At 37.8% G+C, this 11876-nt stretch overlaps 1 protein-coding gene across 1 annotated transcript; it reads left to right on the forward strand.

Moving 5' to 3' along the window:
* Positions 1–2806: 2806 nt before the first annotated feature.
* On the forward strand, positions 2807–10232 carry LOC136253647 (uncharacterized). The gene is made up of 3 exons (XM_066046308.1): positions 2807–3920; positions 9080–9157; positions 9210–10232. Exons 1-3 carry the CDS (start codon positions 2835–2837, stop codon positions 10230–10232), a joined length of 2187 nt encoding a protein of 728 aa, XP_065902380.1. The 5' UTR covers positions 2807–2834.
* The last annotated feature ends 1644 nt before the right edge of the window (positions 10233–11876 follow it).

Raw genomic sequence — 11876 nt, forward strand, 5'->3', positions numbered from 1 at the left:
ACTTTCTATGAATGCAGCATAATATCAGCATAGATCATAGCATACCAAAAAATTAATAATTATCATCAACTGCATCATACACTGCATATGAAGTGATGACTATATGTAACTAATTATTGTTGGTTGGACATTGTCAGTTAGTTGATAGTTATTATCAATTATTAGCATCTTATGTTATAGCACAGAGTTTAAAAAGCTGTGGTGGATGGGAGTGCCATTATAGGGCTGGTTCTTCTTACATTTTCAGTTACACTATATACAACAAGCTGGTATGATAATAATAACTATTAGCTGTAGCCAAGCCAGTACACAACCCATACCAAGAATTATTCACATGTTTGCATCTATAAAAGACTGCAGCACAAGTTGCTGTCAGTCTGAGACCTTCAGTGCTGGATAATGTAAAGCTTTAATAACATCACAATGATCATTATGTAAGTGTGTACTAGAGGTTCCTGCAAACTATAAATTCCTTTTTGGCTGAAAGTATATAAGCATAGTGTTTACCAAGTTGTTTTCACTACTGCTCAGCTTACCATTAATTTAATACTACTAGCTATATATAAAATATTTTAAAACACCTGTCAGGGGCGGATCTAGGATTTCAGAAGGGGGGGTGCTAACATGGACACTTACTTATATATGTGGCAAGAAAGTTGATACAACTAGTGTGCTTCGCACACTCAGCATGTAGAGCATGCTCTATCTAGGGGGATCTGGGGGCATGCCCCCACAGAAAATTTTTGCAAATTTGGCCTACTGAGATTGAATTTGGTAGTAATTTTGAGTGAAAAATGATGTCACTCTTTAATGTGATACCATTATTCCCCTACAGTTTGTCAATATAACTAAAGAGCACAGCCAGTAGCTAATTCAATCTTATAGAACTAGTAGTGGAAACATATGGGTATCAGCTACGCATGATCAATTTAAGTGTTCTGAAGTATAGCATAATTTACAGTCTCATGGCTCAAACTACACTAGCTGTCCAAACAGTAGAGAGGGTAAGTGTGAGTGGAGAGGGTAAGTAGACTCACCAGTGTGTGGAGTGCATGTGCACTCAGCATGTATAGAATTCTCCAGCTAGGGGACTCTGGTGGCATACTTCCCTGGAAATTTTTGAAAAATGGCTATCACAAGATTGAATTTAGAAGCTATTTTTAACCATAGATAGTATATTCAATGTAATGTAGAATATATACTATGTTTTAACCAAATGTGGGTACAAGATGAATGAGTTCAGTTGGAAGTAAAAACAGAACTATACAATGTTTCTTGTTATTGGATTTTAAGAAAATGTGTAATAGTGGCTTGTCAAAGAGAACAAAGAGTGTATAGTTAATTGAAGAGAATATATGAACACAGGATTGGATCTTCTTAATATATATATAACCATGCACTGTTTTTTGGTGCAGGTTGCTATTTCAATCTAGCTTTTAAAATGATGAATCCATCCATCACCATGCATAATTGTTTTACAACTAGTCTACAAATACAACTAGTTTTTGGTCACAACTAACCCCTTTTTAGCACACAGAATTGTCTGAAAATTGTATGGCAATAGCATGCTGACTGAGCAAGTTACAAGCAGTTAAAATCTAGGAATTGGATATGTGTGGAAGCCTGGTTTTGCCAATACATGTGCATAAAATGCAACTGCATCTGTACTCAGAGCCGGTATGAACTTTAATTTGGTCTAGTGTCCCCTGTCCACATCAATGCAGCACTGCAGTATATATATATATGCGTGTCAGGGGCGGATCCGGGGGGGGGGGGGGGGGGGGGGGCTTTACTTGATCAATATGCTGAGTATTATAATGAAATTTTGTCTTAGCATAATTATATGATCACTAATAATACAAATACTCATAAAACCACCTTATAAAGATCTTTCCAAGGTATTATCAGTGGATTTATGCTAAAGTTTATGCAACAAGGACCCGGATCAGCATTGGAGGTGTACAAGATCGAGATACTCTAATAGAGCAGTCAGCTAACTACTCTAATAGAACATTCACTGGAAACATGTAGTTGGTTCTGTTATACCAAATCTGCCTGCACCTATACGTACAGTGAAGTGCATTGGTCTGTTTAAAGGGCTTCATTCATCTACTTGTGTAGTTAATATGTATGGCAATACTTAATTCAGGTAAACAATTTCCATTGAAAATGCTCTCAGATTCAATCTTGTATTGTTCAAATTTCAAAATTTTCCACTTTCAACATTCTTATTCTAACATGCACCTATTCAGTGTTGTGCAATTGTGAGAGGGGTGCATCATGTACTTGGTTGTCTGTACCTACCCAAACTTTTCCATTAGCAAAATGCTTCAGAGAGCCATACCTATAATCTAAAGGCAGTATATAAAATATCTACAGGCAGAAAATATTATGAATTTTATGTGGAAATGTCTCCAAATTGCAGTATTTTAGCATCTATTTTTCAAAATTTTCCTGGGGGGGGGGGGCATGCCCCCAGACCCCCCTAGTTCCAGCATGCTTTGCACACCTCTACCCAAGAGATTAGTACCTTGAGTTAGCCCCCCCCCCCCCCCTTTTATAAATCCTAGATCCGCCCCTGCGTGTATACTTGTATACTCTGGATACATGGAAGTATTTAAGGGCACTTGGTCCTATATCATGCCACTACTGGGTCAGCCTGACTCAGCTTCATGATCATTGAAAGTAGTTACCATAGACAACCAGCTGAAAAGAGTTCCAAATCAACAATTTTAGTAGTTTTGTGACCTCTTTACAAAGGCGGACAGCCATCTGGTTTACGGAGTGTTATCCGGACAAAAAAATACGTTTAGGCTGAAGCTCGAGTCTAAGTCATGTCTACTTGTTTACCAATTAATGCTGATATTGCAAGCTTCTATTATGATCGTCAGCCACGAGGTCGACCACTACTGCGACGTTCCGCAGAGCCGCGGTCAGATAACGGTGACTCGGATTTGCACGTTTTGAAAGTAACACCTCTTATAAATAATAAACTACGACAAGGAACATTCGGAAGAATTTACGCTGTTGAGTATTCAGAAACTATCTGTGCTGCTAAAGAATTTCGTACAACAGGAGGTGCCTTATCCAGACAAACAGCGGAACAAATTTTAAGGAATTGCATCAAATTACGTCATCCTAATGTCATACAATTCCTAGGTGTATTTTACGATGAGAACGATCAATCTAGTACGAGGTTACCAGTAATGGTTATGGAGATGATGGCAGACAGTCTCACTTCACTAATAGACAAACACCAGAAAATTCCATCTAATATAAAGTTCTCTATCATACATGATGTCTCTCTTGGTTTATGCTATTTCCACAGTCATGACCCTCCCATAATCCATGGTGAACTGTTTCCCCATAAAGTCTTGTTGACAGCACAGCATGTGGCCAAGATTAGTTTTGGAGTGATTGGCAAATTGAGAGATAGCCAAAACAGAATTGTCATTGTAACGCCAGCAAACTTAGACTTTATGCCACCAGAAGTTACATTAGCAAATAATTTGGTTTACATGCCTTCCACAGATATTTTCTCATTTGCTGGAATAGTTCTGTACACCATCAATCAGCAGTGGCCCACTCCATGTGCTGTTAAAACAAGGTTTGATCCTAGTACTAACAAGACAGTATTCTTGTCTGAATGTGAGCAACGTCAAGAGTATTTGATCAAAATGGGGGAAGAGTTTAAAACCTTGAGGGTACTGGTTGAAGAATGTTTAGACAATGATCCTACTGTGAGACCAAACATAGCAACTATTTGTAGAAGAATTGCAGATAGCAAGGATGACTTTATGAAAGAATCACTATTTGCAGCTGACCTCTGTGTGCAACAAGAGCACAATACAGCTAAACAGTTAAAAATTGAAAACAACTTTTTAGTTCGTGAAAATGAACAGCTGCAAATACAAATAATGGTAAGAGTTGTAATTGGCATTCTCCATACATGCATTCTCAATTATTGTGTATTCTGAAAGTGTGTGTCACTATAATTGCACTATAATTTATGCTATTCATATGCAAGAATTCTACCATTGTTTGCCATAATAAAATTGTGTCAACTAACAATCATTTTAAAATTATTATTGAGGTTCAATCTGTCAGAAGCTACATTTGTCAGTAGCTCCATTTTGTTTAGAGAAACAAGCCCATCGAGTTGTTTCCTTAACCTACTTGGGCATGGCAAGCTTGGCATGCTGTATTGCATGTGCAGACATCTCATTTATGCATGTTTTTATCTAGTTTTCATTGTAATAGGTAAAGTGGTAGCCTAACAGAGAATACACTGTACATACTAAAATTTTACAAGATGTGTGGATGGATTGTACAGCGGATTAAAAAAAATTGTTATGTATAAACTACACCCTGTCACCATTTGGTTAATTTTAATCATTACTAGCATGTAGACCTTCAATGGCATTGGCATGTATGCATGTGGCCTAGAAATCTTGTAATTTTATTATGTATGGATCATAAAGGTTTGTGTGTTCCCACCACAAAAATTATCAGGAGCTAGCATCTTTGTAGGGGTTGCTGTATTTGGCGGATCACAGATCGACGGATCACATGATGAACATATCCCACTGCTCATTTGAGATGTTTATAAGTAATGTGTCGGTGTTGTATTATACTTGGTATTACTAATGATGACAAAATGCTGCACACTTCACTTCGTCACTAAAATGCTCACGCATTGTTCCAGATTTACGGATTTAGCTACGGCCATTTACAGTCATACATATATAATTTTTTTTTGCTAAATTAACATAAAAACAATAGCACACAAATAACAAACAACAACAATTACAAGATTAAAGAAGTGAGTCCTGTTTCTGCCTGAACCAGCTTCACAGAGCTTGTCAAGACTGGTCTACCAAAGGAGCCTGCAGAAGAGTGAGATCCTCAGTCACACATCAGATGGCAGAACGTAACAAAGAGAAAAACAAGCAACATCGAAGTCATTCCATCACACAGTACTGCAGTATAAGGTTCAGACCATTTCTCACAGAGCAAGGAAGCCAAACATGTATAGAAAGCACAGGCCTCATTGGCCATCCCTCCAGTTGCAGATAGTACGTCTATATAGTCCACTATCTGGCACTGCATTTGTACATTGTTAGCCATAGATAGGCAGGTGTTTGAAGAGACTATGGATTTTATCGACTTCAGAGTAAGTTAACTTGGCAAGCTGATTAGCTATTCATGATCTTCTTTATTGAAGAGAAGATTCTGAACAGGAAACAGGTCATTTCAGTGGGCTGATGGCCAGGGCACATTCTCCTCGCATGAGAAAAGAAGGTAAATTATAGAATGATCATAGGATTACAGCTGCACTGAGCTACACCAGTAGTTAGAGCCTTCTTTGTAGCGTGCAGTGGACATGGCTGCTGTTAGGGGTTCATCGAATTGGCTTACCACTCTGCCTCTGATGAGCATGGTTTTGCCCTCCACAAATCTGCTTTTCAGGATTCGTTAGCTTTACGGTATGGATGGCCTCTTCTTCGTTCCCCTTCTCTTTGTGCCTGTGGAGCTCCCTTCTCAGTGGAGCATGTTTTATCATGTCCTAAAGGAGGTTTACCTTTATTAAGGCATAACGAGATCAGGGACCTGACTGCTAATCTGCTTATTTGTTCCCAGGTGTATGTTGAGCCTGAATTGCAGCCTGCTCACAATCCTGATGAATCCCCCCTTGCTACTTCCAACACTCAGGAAGGGGCATGCTGGATATTGCTGAGAATGGGTTTTGGGGCGGCCAGTAAGAGAGGTGCTTTGTGGACGTGCAAATTTTTAATCCCTTTGCTTCCTCCAATAGCTCCTCCTCTTTGTCTTCTACTTTTAAGAAGCATGAGAACATCAAACATCGTGCTTATGGACAACGCATTCGTGAGGTTGAGCATGCTTCTTTTTCTCTGATTGCTTTGTCTGCCACCAGAGGGTTTGCTCACAAAGCTACTGAGTGTTTTCTATTAACGTATGGCTTGCCTTTTACCCACCAAGTGGGGAGATGAATATTTGGTTGTTCTGGGTTAGCTTTGTTGTTGCTTCTGCTTCTCGCTGCTATGTTCTGCAATCCAGTACATTTGTGGAGCATGTTCATCCATTGACATCTTTAGTAGGACTCCACCACAATGGATCTTGTAAGAGTGGAGTCCCACTTAACTTAATGATGCTTGGGCCTTGTCTTTCTTGTTAGGTCCTTTATTCAGTTGACCAGCACATGCCATCAGTGCTGGAGGTGGTTGGCAAGGGCAGTCCATCAAACTGTAATTAGTCTCACCTTCCCAACTAAATGAAAAAAGAAAAATACTGACTGGCTCAGGACAAAACACTGGAGAAAGATACTGGCTGGCTTACGCTTTAATAGCTACTTCAGTTTGATTAAAGGTAGTAGACCTAATCTATAAATGTAATACTGTGATGTCGGTGGCTTTACCGTAAATTGTTACAGTGATCACGTAGTTAGCCAGCTAAATCCAGGAATGGTGTGTGGGAATTTTAGCCATAAGCGATGAAGTGATGTGTGCAGCATTTTGTCATTAGTAGTAAAATAATTATATAACGCTGACACAATACTTATAAACATCTCCAATGAGCAGTGGAATATGCTCATCACATGATCTGTAATTCGTCGATCCGTAATCCACCAAATGTAGCAACCCCCTTTGTAGCATGTATTTGTTGGGGACAATCAAATCCATGCAGGGGCAGATTTAGGATTTACAAAAGGGGGGGGGGGGGAGGGGGGCTAACTCAAGGTACTAATCTCTCATGTAAAGGTGTGTGAAGCACGCCTCCCAGCATGGCATGCTGAATCTAGGGGATCTGGGGCATGCCCCTCAAAAAAATTTGAAATATAGATGCTAAAATACTGCATTTTGGAGACATTTCCACATGCAAATGCTTATGATTTGCCATATTGCCCTTTAGATTAGGTATATATAGCTCTGCAGCACGTGTTATTGAAAATGTTTGGGTAGGTTCAGACAACCAATGGCCTCTCATAATTGCACAACAACAGGTTCATGTTAGAATAATAACATTGAAACCGGAAATTTTTAAAATTTGAATGATACGAGATTGAATCTGAGAGCATTTTCAGTGGCATGTGTACAGGGATCTGCAGTACATATCAATATGGAAATATATCAATACAGCAAATACTGTAAGTATCATGATACGATGCTGTACTTTAAAAATATCTATATTCTAATAAAGCAGTCAGTATTTGCTAACAGTGATCTCTTTCTCAAATATTAGCTACCTGTGCTATAAAGTGCAGCATTGTGAGAAACCATACAAATACATGTGTATAAGTGTTGCTGTTATGGTAAAAATTTCTCTTCTCAGTCTACACTTTAAGTATAAAGAACTGCACCACTATACAATCTGCTGCATGTACCAGCCATCTTGACAACTCATCAAAATGCAGAGTAATCTGGACAAGCCTTTATTGGAGCATGCATTAAAATGTTTGTGGTAGCTATTGTCCAAGTAGTGTAGAGAGGCCACACCACCATAGGTATCCAGGGAGAGATGTACTTTGTAACAGCATTTCTGTTTTCTCCATACTAAAAATCATATCAGAACACACTAGCTAATTGTTACATCAGTATAATACACCTGTAGTTTACTGACATTCACAATTAATTTGTATACACAGTGAATGTAGAAATGGTATCAGTACTTTAATTGTTACAGCTGTTATGCTAGCTAGTACCAGTCATGATTAGTCATGACCACTTCATTATTGTATCACGATACAGTATCATATTGAACAGTTTATTGATGGTGATACGTGATACACAAAATGCACTGTATCACACCAATGTACTTCATTGTATGTATAGACACATCTTTAGGTGCAGATAGATACGAATAATATTCCATAGCAGAACCAAAATATTATGTATCTGCTGAATGTTCTATTAAAGTAGTTATGGGACTGCTCTATTAGAGTATCTTGATCTTGTGCACCTCCAATGCTGATCCAGACCCTTTCTGGATAAACTTTAGCACAAATCCAGTGATAATTAATGATGATTATATATTAAGGTGGGTTTAATAAGTATCTGTATTATTAGCAATCAAAAGTTCATTATAATCTTCAGCATATTGATCAAGTAATGTCTTAGACTAATAGTGAAGGGGGGCTTCAGCTCCTATAGCCCCTCCCATAGATCCGCCACTACCATGTTATGCTTCAACATTACCCAAATACTTCTGATGCATTTCTAAGGACTTTTAAATTTAGCTAGCAGAACTATGTACTGACTAACTGATTTTCTACTATAGCTGTTGCCTTCATACAGCATAGAATTTGGAAATATGAATCTTTTTTGTTACTATACACCTCTCGTCCTCTCCTATGTAGTCAAACTGAGAGGTAGATACCTTTCCACTACACATGTACAGCAAAACAGCAAATGAAGCAAAATGACTGTTTTGTTGTTAATAATTCAAATCTGTGATATATTTAGCATAACTATGTAGTTTTATTATGTTGGTTTTGAAAAAGATAAAAATCTTAGCTATATGAAAAACAAAACAAAAATGAATTAGCTAAACCTAACAAGAAATTAAGAATATATATAAAAGACTTGTTACAAGTCATTACATCTGGACACCTATGTAGACTTTATAGCTTAGTAACTATGTCTGATGTGACAATATTGAATTTGTGTCATGCATTTATTGCATGAGTCATTTAATGTGATTTTTGCAATATTGCATGTGAAAATTGAAACACAACCACATAGTTTGAAAAGTCCATATGACTGCTTGGGTTTCACTGAGAATTAGTTTACAAACACAATTTCTTTGCTAACAAGTTAACCAATTGACATAGTTAGCAATAGTATGCATGAACTATATCAAATATGAGGCCTAGAAGAGACACAAATTAGATTATAAATGCAATAATTATTGAGAAATGCAATAAATATTACCTATGCGATAATATTGTGAAGGCAAAATGAAATGCATGCGATAATGGTATTGTGAACACTTGCTTAGGTGATATTGGCAATTTATTGAAATATTGCCCAATCCTAGTCTGATGCCATTTTTCTTTATGCAGCATTCAATGGAAACCAAGCCGATGCAACCAGCAGTCAGTGGACTTAATAAAAGATGGACCAGACCACCACCAATAGTAGTAAGTCATCAACGTAGCATTATGTGTATCATACATGCAATATCTTTCACAGGAGGGACCACCACTAATACCAGCACTACTCAGTAGAAAGTACCAACTCAAATGGACGCAACTAGCTGACCTACCTGTTCCAATGTTTGCTGCATATGTTGCAGTACAAGACAAGACGATCTACGTGTGTGGTGGACACAGTCCAATTGAAGAAGCTGAACATCACGTGTATGTGTATGACATTTCTACTAACCAGTGGGAACAGTTACCTCCTCCAGGTCATTACTATGGTGTCCCTCATATTATTGGTGGAAAATTAGTGATCATTGGTGGTAACTTGTCTGTAACTAGGGAAATGACCAATAAAGTGTCTACATTAGATATTCTAACTTGGACATCTCACTATCCCAACTTGTTGTCAGTTAGGAGTAGACCTGGAGCGTTTACTCATAATGAACATGTCATTGTTGCTGGCGGACAAAGTAGTCCTGCAATACCAATGGCACAAGATGATATTGAAATTCTTGATTGGACAGAGAATGCTCACTGGAGGAGAGTGTCAATTACTCTCCCTGTACCAATGTGGGACTTTACGCCAACTATTTGTGAAGACCATTTATTCATTATAGGCTACTCTAGTTCAATAGGTTACCGATACAATGACGTCTACAAGATCCCAGTAAAAGATATCACCGACTTAGTTAAGCAGCAAACACAGCCCACCTCAACTCAGACAAGCTCCAAATATTTGAGGCTGGCTTCCAGTACAAAGTTTGCAACAGCCATTGTCCCTAGTTTATCCTCACCAGTAATAGTTGGTGGAAACAAACGTGCTGATAAACCAGTTGCTGATATTGAAATATACAACAGCTTGACTGATTCATGGAAGAACATTGGCTCTTTGTCATCTGCTAGATCATACCCAGTTGTAGCTTCAGTTAACAACAGTACTATCATTGTTATTGGTGGATGTGTCATATCTGATACAAATGGTGAATATAGCAAGTGCACAAGTTTGACTACAATGGAAATGGGAGAAGCTGAACTTCCAAAAATCAAAAAATGTACTATAATAGATTTTTAAAATCAGCACATTACTATAAGAATACTGTAAATAATTGACATACTGTATATGCACACAATTTGTTTTATAATAGTCGTGTTATATGATTCTGCACTTAAATTGTCAACTTAAAAAGAGTACAGTAATCGAGTGTTAAATTAAATGTATGTAAATTTGATGCTCAAGTTCATCCTCAACTTCTGAGTCAATACACTTCCATGCATTTTGCAATTTTATTAGGCTTTCTCTAACAAGAATAGCTTGCTACAGAACTGTATATATACTCTTGTTGCAAATGAGAAAGCCATGCAACGTCAAGCATGTCAAGTATTCTAAGCTCACCTGCCAAGGTCTACATGCGTAAAAAATTGATATAGTTTTATACATTAGCTATAAACAGTCCTTGGGAGCAAGGTGTGACTTGAGCCTTTGTGGACTGTTACCTACACCATACCATACTTCAATTGCCCTGGGATGGATCACATGAGTAATTGTAATCCAGAGGAGTCAGCTGAGCTAGCCTGCACCAAACTCAACCACAAAGTACATACTGTACATAGCCACTATACTGTAAAATCAGCCAGTAAGGTAGGTAGGTCGTGTAGAGAAGATGATAGTACTGGGTGATGCTAGATGGAACCTGTGGAAGAATGTGATATCCTATCAGAGTTTAGTGAACAACAGTGCATCAAGATTCCCAATTAAATGATGTATAACTGAACTACAAAAATGATAACAGCAGTACTTCTGGCAACACCAAGGTGGTTATGTTGAGCAATCTATATAAGTCTCATCTGCAATTTGTCATCAGTAATCCTGATTGATGCTCTCTTAGCTTGGCATGATGCCATTTTTCTGCCGGAAGAGCAGTACCAATGTGATTTTGCCCAATTTGAGCCTCAATTGTTTCTAAAGGCTTGTCTTGCCATGAACAATAGCTACAATGTTTCTTCTATTTTAGTGCGCTCCTTTGGGAGGTGAAACAATTACTATGATAAAAGAGCAACTTCAATGTGACAAGATCAGTATGATGACTGTCAGCTTTTAGTCCTGTATCACGGTGTTGCCACTATGATATAAACAACACAAGTTCACCTGTTGTTGATCTAGTACTCAACTGGATTATTATTAGCTAGTCTAGAAACTGGGAACTGAAGCCTTGGGACCAAACTGTGATGAAGAACTGCATAATCTTCAAAGGTTCAGAGGTTAGTGTGTCACCATCATCAGTTACACTATCTGTGCATGCTGCCTACTGTACGGGTATGAATTTGAAGCAATAATTATTTCAACAATGATAAAGTTACCATCACAGATGATGGATGGTTATACTCAGGAGACATTGATAAGCTATATGATCAAACTTCACAAATTCTAATCAAATTTTCCCAGAAAAAGATTTAAAATGAATAGTATAAATAATTGTGGCTAAAACAGTTAAAGACACTTAAATATATATGATGTCACAATGTATATTATGTTGATAATTACTATTGCTGTGTTAGCTCAAAACCTAAACAATAGTATTATTTCAGTTGTTTCAGGTCACTATGATGAAGATACATAACTGACAGACTGAAGGAGTTGATTAAACTGAAAGGTCTTCAAGTAGCTCCTGGAGGCTCTTCTCCTCCAACGTCTATACATCTCTGATGTGGTAGTTAT

Source organism: Dysidea avara, chromosome 4 (genome assembly GCF_963678975.1).
Source record: "Dysidea avara chromosome 4, odDysAvar1.4, whole genome shotgun sequence".
NCBI classification, from domain to species: domain Eukaryota; kingdom Metazoa; phylum Porifera; class Demospongiae; order Dictyoceratida; family Dysideidae; genus Dysidea; species Dysidea avara.